At 37.0% G+C, this 13,609-nt stretch overlaps 1 protein-coding gene across 3 annotated transcripts in view; it reads right to left on the bottom strand.

Moving 5' to 3' along the window:
- EML2 (EMAP like 2) overlaps positions 1 to 13,609 on the bottom strand; it is a 1,798,491-nt gene that overhangs the window by 1,272,045 nt on the left and 512,837 nt on the right. For all 3 annotated transcript variants that reach the window (XM_044085260.1, XM_044085417.1, XM_044085337.1), the window contains exon 2: positions 628 to 810. In XM_044085260.1, the coding sequence (XP_043941195.1) occupies positions 628 to 810 (183 nt within the window). The remainder of the gene's footprint in view (positions 1 to 627; positions 811 to 13,609) is intronic.

Raw genomic sequence — 13,609 nt, 5'->3', positions numbered from 1 at the left:
GTACTTTGCATTTTACAAACACATTAACATTCTTGACGAGAACAATTAAATATGAAACAGATCATGTTCAAGTGTTTGGTGTAGTGATCATGTTTTTTTTTTTTTTAAGTTTTGATGTGAATAATGAGCATTCTTCACTGAAGGCTGGCTCTGCAAGGATGAAATACGGTGTTCTTTCAAATGAGGACTGGAAAATTGGTTAAGACCACTTAGGAGCAGAATGTTTTTCCAAATAAAGAAACAGTGTTGCAAAATATTCAGTGCTGCATAATAGCTTACAAATGAATAGTTGTTTTTTTGTATGTTTGCACCTAAGAAGTGCAGTACAAGAACGGTGAGCTTCATCCAGAAAAATGTGTAAACCACTTAATATTTGTCTTGGATATTTGAAAAAGCCAGAAAATCCTGCAGCATTATGGGCAGACTGGGCTGCCAGTAAATGATTTTGGAAAACAAAAAAACAAAAAAAACCCCTTCAAATTTCAACAGAAAACAAGAATAAAAGAAGAATTAAATTTATAACCCTTCATCACATATCAGTCTCTGAGTACTGTTCTTACCTCTTGTAGGGCTTTTTCTGTTAATCTGAGGCTTCATCACATAGCAGTCAGTAAGTACTGTTCTTACCTCTTGTAGGGCCTTTTCTGTTAATCTGCACACTATACTCTTCGCAGGCATTTAGCCTTCGCAACACATCTGCCAGAGCCGCTTTTAGCACCTGTATCTCATCTTCCTGGAGCTGCAGACGCTGCTCAAGGTAGGAGATCCTGTCGTCCATCTCCATGCTGCCAGCATCTGACAAGTTATCATCTTGAGTAGAAAACCAAAAAAAAATCAAATGAAGGCATGTTAATCCAGGTGTCAGAATACTATGAAAGTATAAATGCTTTGTCAAATGATACCATTCTGCTATGGAGTTCTAACTGTAATGACACAAAACCAAATCAGTGGGCTTTCAGGACAAGAACACAGTCAAAATAAACTTTTATTGCACAAAAAAGAACAAATTAAGCGCTTTCATCCGGTTGTAGCATAGGACTTTATCAGAATCTAAACACACATTTTTAAAAAAAACATTTAAATACCTTGTTAATTAAGTCACAAGATCTTCACATAAATCAATTAATAAACAAAATGATTTGCCTTAAAGGAAAATTTTACCTAAAACCAACATTCTAATAAATAGCATGTCATTAAAAATTTAATGATATTCTGTGCTATTCATTTCACTATGAAAAATTAAAAAAAAATAAAATATATATATATATATATATATATATATATATATATATATATATATATATATATATATATATACACATAATATAAATACTTATTTCATTTACAAAATATGGAGCTGTTAAAATATTGGTGTTACTCTTACTAAAATATCATACAATATGAAATTATCACACTTGTCATAAGGCTACAAAACAGAAGATCTAAGTTTCTGTATACTGGTTATACTTAAATGATCATTTAACCCCGGTGGATATAATGCTTCTAACTTTAACTGCCATTTCAGTTCTTTGGCCTCTAAAATATCCTTCCAGGGACCCCCTCTTTGGTTCAAATCAACCTTGGCTATACCAAAAAACAAAAAACTGTGACTATTATATTGCCCAATGTGTTTAGCCAAATAATTTGTACTCCTACCATGTCTAATATCTAGCTGGTGCTCATAAATACGTTCCTTAAAGTGTCTTGTGGTTTTACCCACATAATAACAGGTACACACTTTGCACACAGCAATATAGACAATACCCTTGGTGTTACAATTACAATAAATGGCTGGGTAAAGTATTCTAATATTGACTAACAGTGAATTCCCTTCCTTGATGTACAAACACTGTGAACAGCTTCTACACTTATAAGATCCAGTTCTCTTATTGTGTGTTCCTGGCCATTCAAGGTGATCTTTAATAGAGTTCCCTTTTTGGAATACCGATCTTTAATAGAGTTCCCTTTTTGGAATACCACCTTTGGTTCATTCCCAATACATTCAACCACCCCTTCAAAGCAAGAAAAATGTTCCAGTTTTTCTTCAGTATTTGAGCTATACTGCTGTGATCTAAATTGTGGGTTGTGATAAATGCATGTGTAAACCTATCATTACCACCTTTTACTGTAGCTGTTATATCCTCAAGGTGTACTTCTCCGTCCCTCAAAATAGGTTTGTATAAACCCTCCTCTCTTTTCCTAACAACTTCACTATAAGTGGTGGAAATAAGAAGTTCAGGGTAACCACGCTGGGTGAGCATTTTCTTCAATTTTTTGCCCTCCTGTACAAAAGATCCTTCCTCTGAAATCAAACGTGCCAACCTAACATATGGGCCTTTGACAAGGCCCTTCTTTTGGTGGTACGGGTGACTGCTGTCATAGTGAAGGAGACTATTAGAATAGGTGGGCTTACGAAAAATATTGCTCACATATCTCTTTACTAATTTCCACATCCAAATAACAAATACTGTAAATTTCAAAAATACAGTGGTACTGTTACAATAATCAAAAAAAGAAGCAACGACATCCTTCGTCCCCTTCCAGGCAGTGAATATGTCGTCCAAAAAACAACAATAAACATCCCAGTGTTTTTCATAGTGACACCCCTTGACAAACCTTTTCTCCCATTCCAACATAATGATGTTGGAAAAAATGGGGGCACAAGCTGCCCCCATGGCCACTCTACATTTCTGCAAAAATGATTGCCCTTCAAAAAACACAAAATTGTTTTTAAGGACAGCTTCCATCAGAATAACTAAAACATAAACTTCATTGTTAGAAAAATTACCTGTGGAAAATAAAAAATCCTGGAACCACTCAATACCCAACTCATGTGGGATGACATTAAATAAATTAACAACATCAATTGTCAAAAAAATAATTTCATCCATAAATGGTAGGTTTCTAATTTTCCTTAAAAAATCCGAGGAATCCTTGCACACAGTGGAGTAAGCCTCTAGACATTTCTTTAATTTAACGTCTATATACTTTGCAAGAAGGTGCACTTTGGCCTTGGGTGCATTGACAATGGGACGGGGGGGGGGGGTCCAACAAATCCTTGTGTATTTTAGGAAGTCCAAAGATGTCTGGAACAATAGGATGTTCACAAGCCAAAAAATGGTATTCTTCAAAGGAAATGGCCATCTGGTCAAACATATCTTTAACTAAATAGTTAATATGTACATAGGACAAATTTACTAAATTCTCAGAAACTTCTTCATACATGTTATCATCAAATAACAGCATATTCATTTTATTTCAGTAATCCACCTTGGTCATAACAACAACCCCCAACCCTTGTCAGGTTTCATAACTCTCAGCTTTTTATCCAAGCACAAAGTTTTAAGTAAATTGTGTTCTGCAGAAGTAAGATTGTATTCAACATTAGGACAATCATTTCCCAATACCTTCCTCAATTCAAACTCACAGATTTTTTCAAAAATAATGAGAGGTAACTGTAAGGGGGGAATTAAACAAGCTTTTACGAGTAAATTCACTGGTATATTGTTGTTCGTCATTGTTTTTAAACAATAAACACAGGTTTAGCTTTCTCAGTAACAATTTGAAATCAGTTAGTACATTCTCTATCTTATACCTGAGGGTATAAAATTAAACCCCTTGCTAAGGAGCGAAGCATGTTCAGCATTAAGAGTCTGTTCAGTATAATTATATAAGTGAAAGTCACCTTCAAAGTTAGAAACAATTGTTGGACCAGTCTGCACCAACTCCTCATCACTCAAACAGGAAACAAAAGTAAAATCAATGTCCATGTCTATGTCCATCGCCATTGCAGTTGAAGTTGGAAGAACCCCTCCACTGAATCCGATAGGTTGCTGCTGCTGCTCGTTCTGATTCTGGTTCCTCAAGCATTCCAAACACCTCTAAGGGGACTATTCTAAAGGGACGTTCTGCCCATTTGGTTCAAAATGAGCCGGTGACTCCATATTGTCATCTTCAAGGTTAGCCCCAGTACTGCGCGGAGCATTAGGTAAAGGATAGGTATGCCCCTACTGTATTCAAGCCTATCCCTCTCTTTTTTCTTTAATTTTGGTTTCTGACATCATGAGAAACTCTGTCGGCGTTTTTGAAAATCTTTTGGTATTTATCACCACAGTGGACAAAAAGCGGATCATTTCTGAAATTTTTTTCTAATTCAATAATATATTTTCGAAGGGAGTCAAGTTCTTTATTGTTATGCTGTACCATGATCCCCATTAATGCACAACCCTGCTGGTCAAAAGAATTAAGCAACTCAAGATGCTGGGGGGAACTTGGGCTCAACCCATTTGGAAATTTCCAAGTCCTAAGTCCCTTCGGGACTTGCTTGTTCTTGATACATTCCCCAAAGTATGCATTTTCAATGAAAAGTTTCCTGTATTTAATGATTTTCATCTCAAATTGTTCCATAGACATGTTAAACGTTAGATTAACATTGTTAGTCTCTGCTTTTAAATGAGCAGGAACATTGTTTAGCCAAACAGTAATAGGTACCCGTGAGCTGTTATTACCTTGTATATCCCCATTACACTCACTGGTACTGGTACTTTGTCCATTAAAAAACTGCTGCAAAACAGGTGGAGTGTCAGACATACCATTGGCCTCTTGAATGTTGTTCTTTTTGGTCTCCAAACATAAAATTATTTCAGAAAGTTGGGAAACCTGCTGTGAGAGTTGTTGTAATAGTTTGGTTAAAAGCCCAATCTCCAAAACAGCTCCTCCTTGTTGTCCAAGTGGTGGAGTCCCAAAAGGTCCACAGGAATGGAAAGTAGATGCAGATGGCATATTCTAAACAAACCCAGAACCAAAACGACAAAAAACCAAACCAGTGGGCTTTCAGGACAAGAACACCGTCAAAACAAACTTTTATTGCACAAAAAAGAACAGATTAAGCGCTTTCATCCAGTTGTAGCATAGGACTTCATCAGAATCTAAATGCACATTTTTAAAAAAACATTTAAATACCTTGTTAATTAAGTCACATGATCTTCAAATAAATCAATTAACAAACAAAAATGGTTCTAACTGTACTCATGCTGCTGTTCACACATACAACTGTACAGTTATTTTTTTCACACAAAGTGGCATTATACAAAACTTTGAGAGAAATTCAGCAACACCTGCCTTTTTCATGTGAAGTGCAGTGTCTTTAAAATGATGTTTATTATTTTACCTCCTTCTGCAATACTGATCAAACATGAACAAAACATTTTAATTCAATATGTGAATGCAATAACTTGGCATGCACTAGGAAATTTAACTCTGCCTTAATCAATGCCAATATTGTTAATTCTTACAGAAAGCATTTGGCAAATGCCAAGTCAGACAATGGATGCCAGACTAATTTCTTCAAAAACAAACCTGTATTAGCAACATAATTAAATTCCATAGCCAAAAGGTTTGTAAATAAATTATTTGCTGAAAAGCAAAATGTTAAGCAAAACAGTACATTTATCATGTAAAGGAAAGACTTCACTTTAACAAGAAAATCATAAATATGGTGGCTGTTTGCTAGGGAGTATGGACAGAAAATGTTGGGCATTTTCAATAAATAAATGCATTTATTCCTTGTACATACAAACAACAGTTTTCCTGTATTCTGATCGTAAAAGAAATTACTGCAAGTTCTGTTTTTATTAAAAACACAGATCAGATCCTTGACATGTCTATATTCAGCTCAAGTCCACACAGGTGACTTTTTCGTATCTTCCATTTTCATTTTGAGGGATAGGGTCTATAATTATGAAATAACACACATTTAATTATCATTTTAAAATTAATTGTAACACTAAAGAAGTTATTTATGTCAAAGTCAAGTGCAAACAAAACTATTCAGTCTTCAGAATCATTAAGTAATTCACAAATAGCTTATATACCAGCCTATTTTTTTCATGTGTCCTCCACACCTGGAAATTTTAACAAGGCTATTTACACTGGGCATCTGGGACAGTTCTTGTACTTTGTACTTACAGATATAACCTCAGGAATCTCTCTTTCTCTCTCTCTTGTGTCCATCTCTGCATTCTCAGAGGTTTTCACAGCTTCTGTTTTCATTACAGAAAACCGTTTTTGGATCATCTTCCTGGAGTTTCAACTTTCCTATATTTTTCTAACACAGTTGTCTGTGAATCCTTCTATATAGCTTTACATCTTACCCAAAAAACAGCAAAGTATCTCTGATACTTTACCCCCTAATTAAAGTTTCAAGCCATGGGCTTACCTATGGCTTTTGCCTTCTTACGCTGTTTTCAAACTGTTAACTGAGTAGTCCTTAGCTGTCTGTATTACAGAAATACTTCTGTCAGTACTGATTACTTTCCAGCATTTTCTTTAATTTGTGTTCATTACCAGTCATCATCAATGTTGTTGAAATACGTAATTTGCTTTACAACCTTCCCTCCATTAACAGCTGACCTGGTGAGAGACTAGGCTCCTGTAATATGGTACCTATAAATGTTGTCTGGCGGTTAATGCAAAGGACTGAGGCTATGAGCTGTTAACAAGAAACTTCCCGCACTGGGGAAATTGGAAAACTGGGTTAGGCTCCTCAATGGCTTCCTTGCCTGATAACTGTGTATGAGTGGGATGATAATCCTGACAGATATTGCTACATATCTCTCTTAGGAAATTAATCACTGTTTTGGGGAGTTCTCTCTGTTTGTCCTCTAGACTACAAAGAGTGTGGGCAGAATATTATATGTTTATATTCCACTTCATGCACAAATCAGCTGAATTTATTATTTTTGTATTGTACTCCTTTGTCCGATATGACATCATCAAGTATCATTAGTCTCAAGAATATAGATTTTAATGTACCAGCCATACTTGCATTTGCTGTGTCTCTTGGTTTGAATATTTCAGGGAACTTGAAGTAATAATCGATATATTAGCTGCATGGCTTCCTTCAACAGTAGTGAGTCAGTATTCACTCAACAGTATGCTATTGTCGCTTCCTTTCTATTGTTGTTCTCTGTATAATACAGATGACACCATTTCTACTGCTTCTACTCTCTGAGTTAATATTCCTGGCTCATATATTATATCTCTTGCTCTTTCTTTGCACTTTGCTATTCCAAGATGTGAATCATGTATCCTGTCAAGCATTTATAGTCTAAAATGATCAGACGCTATTAGTTTATAGGCTTTGGATATTAACTCCTGGACTCAATTTATTTCTTTTCTGAAAGAAAGATAAGACTGACATGTGTATTCAAAACGCTTAGAACTGCTACTGTGAAGTGTTAAACACCATTAGCCAGTGTTGTTTTTTTACCTTTTCTTATGAACTGTGTCTAAATATTTCCTTTTTATGCATCTCAAATGCATTTTTTAATTTAAGCATAAGACATGTATTTGACATGCATATCTAACCATATTCCATCAGACTGGAATACAAAACATGCTACTTAGTGCTTGATGGGAGTACTGAGTGTCGATGAATACCCAGCTAAATTTCTTTCCTTACCCTTCATTGTAAGTTCTTTCAGTAACTGTGTCAGTTCAAGTCTAAAAATATTCTTAATTTTTCTAGAATGTCTAGCTTTTCTAACACTTTCCTCTATATATGTTAAATATGGTCTACCCACCATATCTGCAATGTGTAGTTTCACTTTCAGATTATACTTTTGTAAACAAAATAACAATCTCTGCACTCTCATAGTTGTTTCTATATAAAGAGTTTCTGAATATGCTTTGCAATGGTTTGAGGTCTGTTTCTACCTGAACTGTTTTCCATGGGTATATTCATGAACTGTCTTATATCTGTACAGTATCTTTTCCCAGTCAGTATTTCAGCTTTGTGCATCTGTAAATGCTCTTAACCCACAGACAACTGTTTCTTTTTCCTCTCTTGGATCATTACAAGTCCCATAGCATTCTGACATCTAATTGCAATGGAGCTATTCCTGATGACATCCTAGTAACTTAATATTCGTGCAAATGTAACTCGGTTCTTGATTATTTCACAAATCTTTTCACATTTTCCTGTTCAGAACTCCATTATTAGGCTACATTTTTTCTAAAATCTTTATTAGAGGTGTAGTAATCTCAAACATGTTAAGACACAAACCTTGAAAGCTGTTGCATTGTTGCTCTGTAATTCCTGCTTGCCTCCTGGCCTTGGCATGTGAATAACTGCTAAGACAATTTTTAGGTCAGATTTTAGTCTCTATGACATAAGAAAATGACTTACATGTTTCATGCCTCCCCTTAGTTTACATTTGCTCCTATTTATTTCACTGTCATGACATCTAAATCTATACAGCAACTGTACCAGGGTCTTTCCATGATGTTCTTCTTTCTCACACCCATGCTAAGTTGCTGCTTCTAGAATACTTCTTGAGTCCAACCCTTTCCAAAAACCGACAGAAGCCAAGGCTCTGGTACAATGTGACTCAACTCTGCCTGGAATATATTTTTATGGTGGGAATTGAGAAAACCATTTGTAAATAGTCATCTTTGACACAGGTTGCCCTTCTTCTTACCTTCACAATAAATGAACAAATGATCAGAAGTTCTGAAAGATTTTTTTCTGTCAAGATAGTACCTGAGTTGTTCCTCCCTAATCCTAGGGCGCCATCTTTTTTTAGCCCACCTCGCTGCTGCTGTGCGTGCTTGGCTGCGCGCTCTGACTCTACAGTAAGTTTGAACGTGCTTTCTAAAAGGAAGTTGTGGCTGGGATTGTATTGCATTTTATGTTTGTTTCTGTTTTAAAAACAGTCCTGTAAACACGAACGCGTTGCTCTCAGTATTGTTTTGTGCTTTGACTCTGCAGCTTGTTTGAACTTATTTAACTAAAGATATCTCTCGGCTGAACTGTACTAACTCTGTGAAATAGAATCCACTTTATTGACTGTCCTGTAAACGCGTTTGCGTTTGCGCTGTGTTTAGTACTTAGAACTACGCTATTTTTGGTTCATTTAGCTGTAGTATTAGCGCTAGATACTATGTAAAGCTTTTAGCGACTCCTCTCATATATACTTTCTCTGGAATTACACTTTACTTGTCCTGCTGTGTATAATTAGTAGTATTCTTTGCTTTTTATGTTATTTTATTCTCCTACATGTGGAGTTCTTGTCGCTAATAGGGCTGCATAATTAGGTTCTAACCTGTTACTGTGTTTTAATTGTAAGCGACAGCGTCCCAGCGTTGTTATATGGATATTTTACTAAACAACTTCTGCTTAATCCTGTGTAATTTGAAGAATTAGCCGTACTGTGCCTGGCTCGTTGTAGTCTTTTAATGCAATAACTGGTTACACTTATACTATTTAGCAACTGTATGCAAGCGCAGGTTTAGATATCTTCTGTTTATCTTAAAAACTTGTTGAAATACTTAGCGACTGTATGGCAACTTAGGTTATTACGTTTTTCTGTTTATCTTAGTTAACTGTTGTGCTTCTGAAGACTCATACTCTTGGCTTCATTTATTTGTTTGACTACTTTTGTGTCTGATTAACGTAGTACTGCGTAGTTACTGCTGCAAGGCTACTTATCCCTACTGGGCTCCCTACTGTTTATATTTTCTTGCTAATGTTTTGGTTGGTTATTAGTTTAGGGGATTTTGATCCTGCTAGGGGTCGTTCAGCCTTTATATAATTGCTTCTATTATTAAGACCTATTTTTACTTCTACTAGCCATAAACCTTCTTGCCTAACCTGTAGAGGCCTTACACGTGCAGGCTGGGCTAAGATCCCACTCTGTTAAGGGCTTCTCATAGCCAACCTTTACTACGTACCTAAATCTTTGTATTTTTTTTTTTACAACATATGGTTTTGCATACTATAGATGTTATAGCAGTCAATTAAGTAGTATCTCAATAGTATTTGCTATACCTAGACATTTAATTTCCCAAAGATTTCTGCTTGGCCTGCCCGACTGTTTGTGTATGTCTTATGTGATATATGACTGTTTTGACCATTAGAATAATCTGTACTATTTGCATTTTGATAGTGCATTTGATACTCTGTATGCTAATATTCACTTTAACATTTTCTTATTGTTTCCACTGTTTTCTTTTGTACTAGCTATCCCCTGCTTTACCCTGTGTTTTTGCCTGGGTGAATCTCACTACTAAATCCACTAAGGTGCTCTCTGCCCACTGCCCTTGGAAAAGTCAAGACACTGCCTTCTTCTGCTACCCACTACTTCAAGAGTTCAAGAAAGTATGTCTACCCACATCACGAAGTGTTATTTTTAACAAACTTATCCTTGCTAAGCCTTTGTCTGACCCCAGCTAAGCGGCCAGCAGCAACCCCCCCTATATTCCCTTATCTCCTTCCTCCCCCACACTTTAGACTGCTAACTTGCTTTTCCTCTCTCTACCAGTTAGTCTACTTCTACTTTTGGAAGCTCCTGTGCATGTTTGTGCACCTCTGCTTTTTGGCCACTAGATGTCATCCTACACCCACCTATACTCCTTACATTAGTATTTATTACCTTCCTCATTTTTTTCTATTCTCTCCCTTCCTACTACTATCCCTTTCCTCCTTCTGATATTCTCTCTAATCCTTCCCTCTTTAGGCTACTATCTCCCATCTTGACTTACCAGCCTACTCTGATACTTTTTCCTCCCTCCTTGGTGGTCTACTCTGTGTCTGTCCCACTCACTCCGCTCCCCTCCCTACCCCCAATTCCCACCCACCCCCCGGGGTCCTAACCTTATACTTCTCTAGTCCCTCCCCTAGACCTACCATCCAATCCTTTTGTCTTTACCACCAAAATAATCCCCTCCCCTCCACACTCTCCATATCCTCCTCCCTCATTTCTCTTTTACATACTAGCCCTCCTTACACTACTCACACCTACTCTCTTCTACCACTATTACCTCCCTTTCTATATCTCCCCACTCTTTTCACCCCTCTCCCTACCTCACATTTCATACCACTACCATACCTCCTGTTACACTTCTATATATCCCTTCTTTACATTCATACACCCACACTTCCTCTAGACTACCCCTAATCTGTGACTTTTTCCCTACAACCTCCTCTAACTTACTTACTCTCTAACATGAGTCTCAATCTATCCACACTGTTTTTACTCTTGATTCTACTCTTAACTTCTCTTTACTCAACCTACCTCCTTACCTTTTTCGAGTATCCACTTCTCATTCAGCCAACAAACTCACAGACACACACTTCTTCCTTCTATACTTCTCTGAATTCTTTCTCCAATACGAATACTACCCCAAGATACCTCCTACCCAAATACCATAGGTACTCCCATCTCTCCTACACTCTACACTCAAACAAAAAAATAAGATCTCTAACCCTTCTTAGTATCAAAATCACATCTAAACCTATCAATCCTACCTTACAAGACGGTGACATTCATCCCAACCCTGGCCCCATACATCCTTCTACACAAACACCCAAACATGGCACCAATACTACACTCCTCATAGGACACCTTAACATTGTAAACAACAAAGTACCCTACCTTCATACCCTCCTAGATATACACAGCTTTGACATTCTCTGTCTCTCTGAAACCTGGCTAAAGCCAGCCACTAACGATACTGAGATTATACCACAAGGCTATAATATACTCAGGCTTGACCGTAACAAATGAAAGGGTGGCAGTGTAGCAATACTGTTTAAGAACCATCTTAATATCTCTACCCTACCTGCCTGTCCAACCCAAGATAGTAAGGTGGAAGCCATCATCTCAAAACTTCAACTTAATGCCAAAAAAGCCCTTTACATCATCTGCATTTACATACCTCCAGGAAACAACATACCAGTTGTAGAAGACTTTCTCAGTTGGGTTTCCAACTACTACCCCCAAGAAACTATCATTCTTGGCGACCTAAATATTGACTGGAATGCTATTAATACCGATAATCCCATCTCTCACATTAACCTAAACGGTTTCACCCAAACCATTACATCCACAACAAGAGTTAATAAGTTAAACAGAAAACAGACTATATTAGACTGGATTCTTATAAACAAATGTAATATCACTTATAATGTTGGGACCCTGCCTGATGACCTCAGTGATCACTGTTTAACATACATTGCAAGAGAGAAGACTGATTATCTTCCCCCCCTCAATATAAGAAAAATACGTTCCACTAAACACTTTAAAACCGACCTATTTCAGAACGAACTCAGAACTTGCAACTGGAACCCTTTAAAGACTCTTCCACTTAATGAAGCAGTATCATTCTTTAATTATACTTTCCTTTCTATTCTAGACAAGCATGCTCCCGAACGCACTATTAGAATGAAATCTAATACAGCCCCTTGGCTCTCAAATGAAACTAGAAAACTAATTCTCTCCAAAAATAAGATCTGGAACAAATGGAGGTCCCATAGAATCAGCTCTGATTTTCATCACTTTCACCAACTTAGAAATCTTACCAAAAAAGCCATCCTCACTGATAAAAGAAAGTTCTACTGCAACCTACAAGAAACTAATCTAAATAAACCCAAACAATTCTGGTCTTCTATCAATAGACTCCTTTCTCCAGGTACTGCTAAAACTCCCTCCCCACTAAATGCCAACCCTGACACCCCTCTTCAAACTGCAAATACTTTTAACTCATTCTTCTCTGATACTATTCAATCTCTCGCTAGACAATTAAATACTAATAACTTTTATCCTCCTAACAATCACTTAAACTCTAACTGTAGCTTCTCTTTACAACCCATCTCTACTTCTACCATCTTCAAACTACTTCTCAAACTCAAACCTTGTACTCCCTCTGCTGACAAGCTCCCTCCCTATTCTTACAAAAGCAGCCAAATAAATTGCTTACCCAATATCTTTACTCATAAATAGAACCATCCAAGAAGGAACCATCCCTCATATCTGGAAAATCTCTCATATTATCCCACTACATAAAGGCGGTAACTCTATTGACTATTCCAACTTTAGACCTATTGCTCTTCTCTCCATTAGCAAAAATTATGGAGAAATGTATACATCAGCAACTGGTACAGTACCTATCTCTTCACAATATTTTAGCTCACTGTCAGCATGGCTTTAGACCCCACCATAGTACTACCACTGCCCTCCTTTCCTTTGCAGATACCATTAACAGCAATACAAGAACCTACTCTCTTCTGCCCTATTCATTGACCTCTCTAAAGCTTTTGACATGGTCAACCACTCTTCTCTAATTAGCATTCTCAAATCCCTCTCATTTGACAGCCATGCCATCAACTGGTTTACATCATACCTCAGTAACAGACAACAAGCAGTTCTTTGGGAAAACCATATCTCCTCCTTACTTCCCATTGCAATTGGTGTCCCTCAAGGCTCTATCCTTGGTCCTCTCCTCTTCTCCCTCTATATTAATGATCTCCACTCTGTAATTCCTCAAGCTACCTGCATTCAATATGCAGACGACTCTACTATCATTTGTTCAGCATCCACCTCCTCTGATCTAACCACTTTAACTCAAACTACTTTCAACACTGTAGAAACATGGTTTACTAGACGGTATCTACTTCTCAATGCCAAAAAAAACAAACTTCTCCTCTTCACCCCACCACTGTCACCTCTCCACTTAACTTCTCTATCTACTCTAACAACAAAACTATCATCTCTCCTGACTCCACAACAAAACTACTTGGTGTTACCATTGATAACAATCTCTCTTTGAC

The sequence above is a fragment of the Protopterus annectens genome, chromosome 1.part0 (assembly GCF_019279795.1).
Source record: "Protopterus annectens isolate FY-2018-M chromosome 1.part0, PAN1.0, whole genome shotgun sequence".
NCBI lineage: Eukaryota > Metazoa > Chordata > Ceratodontiformes > Protopteridae > Protopterus > Protopterus annectens.
The sequence above is the reverse complement of the archived record's forward strand: the minus strand, read 5'-3'. Positions and strand labels throughout refer to the sequence as shown.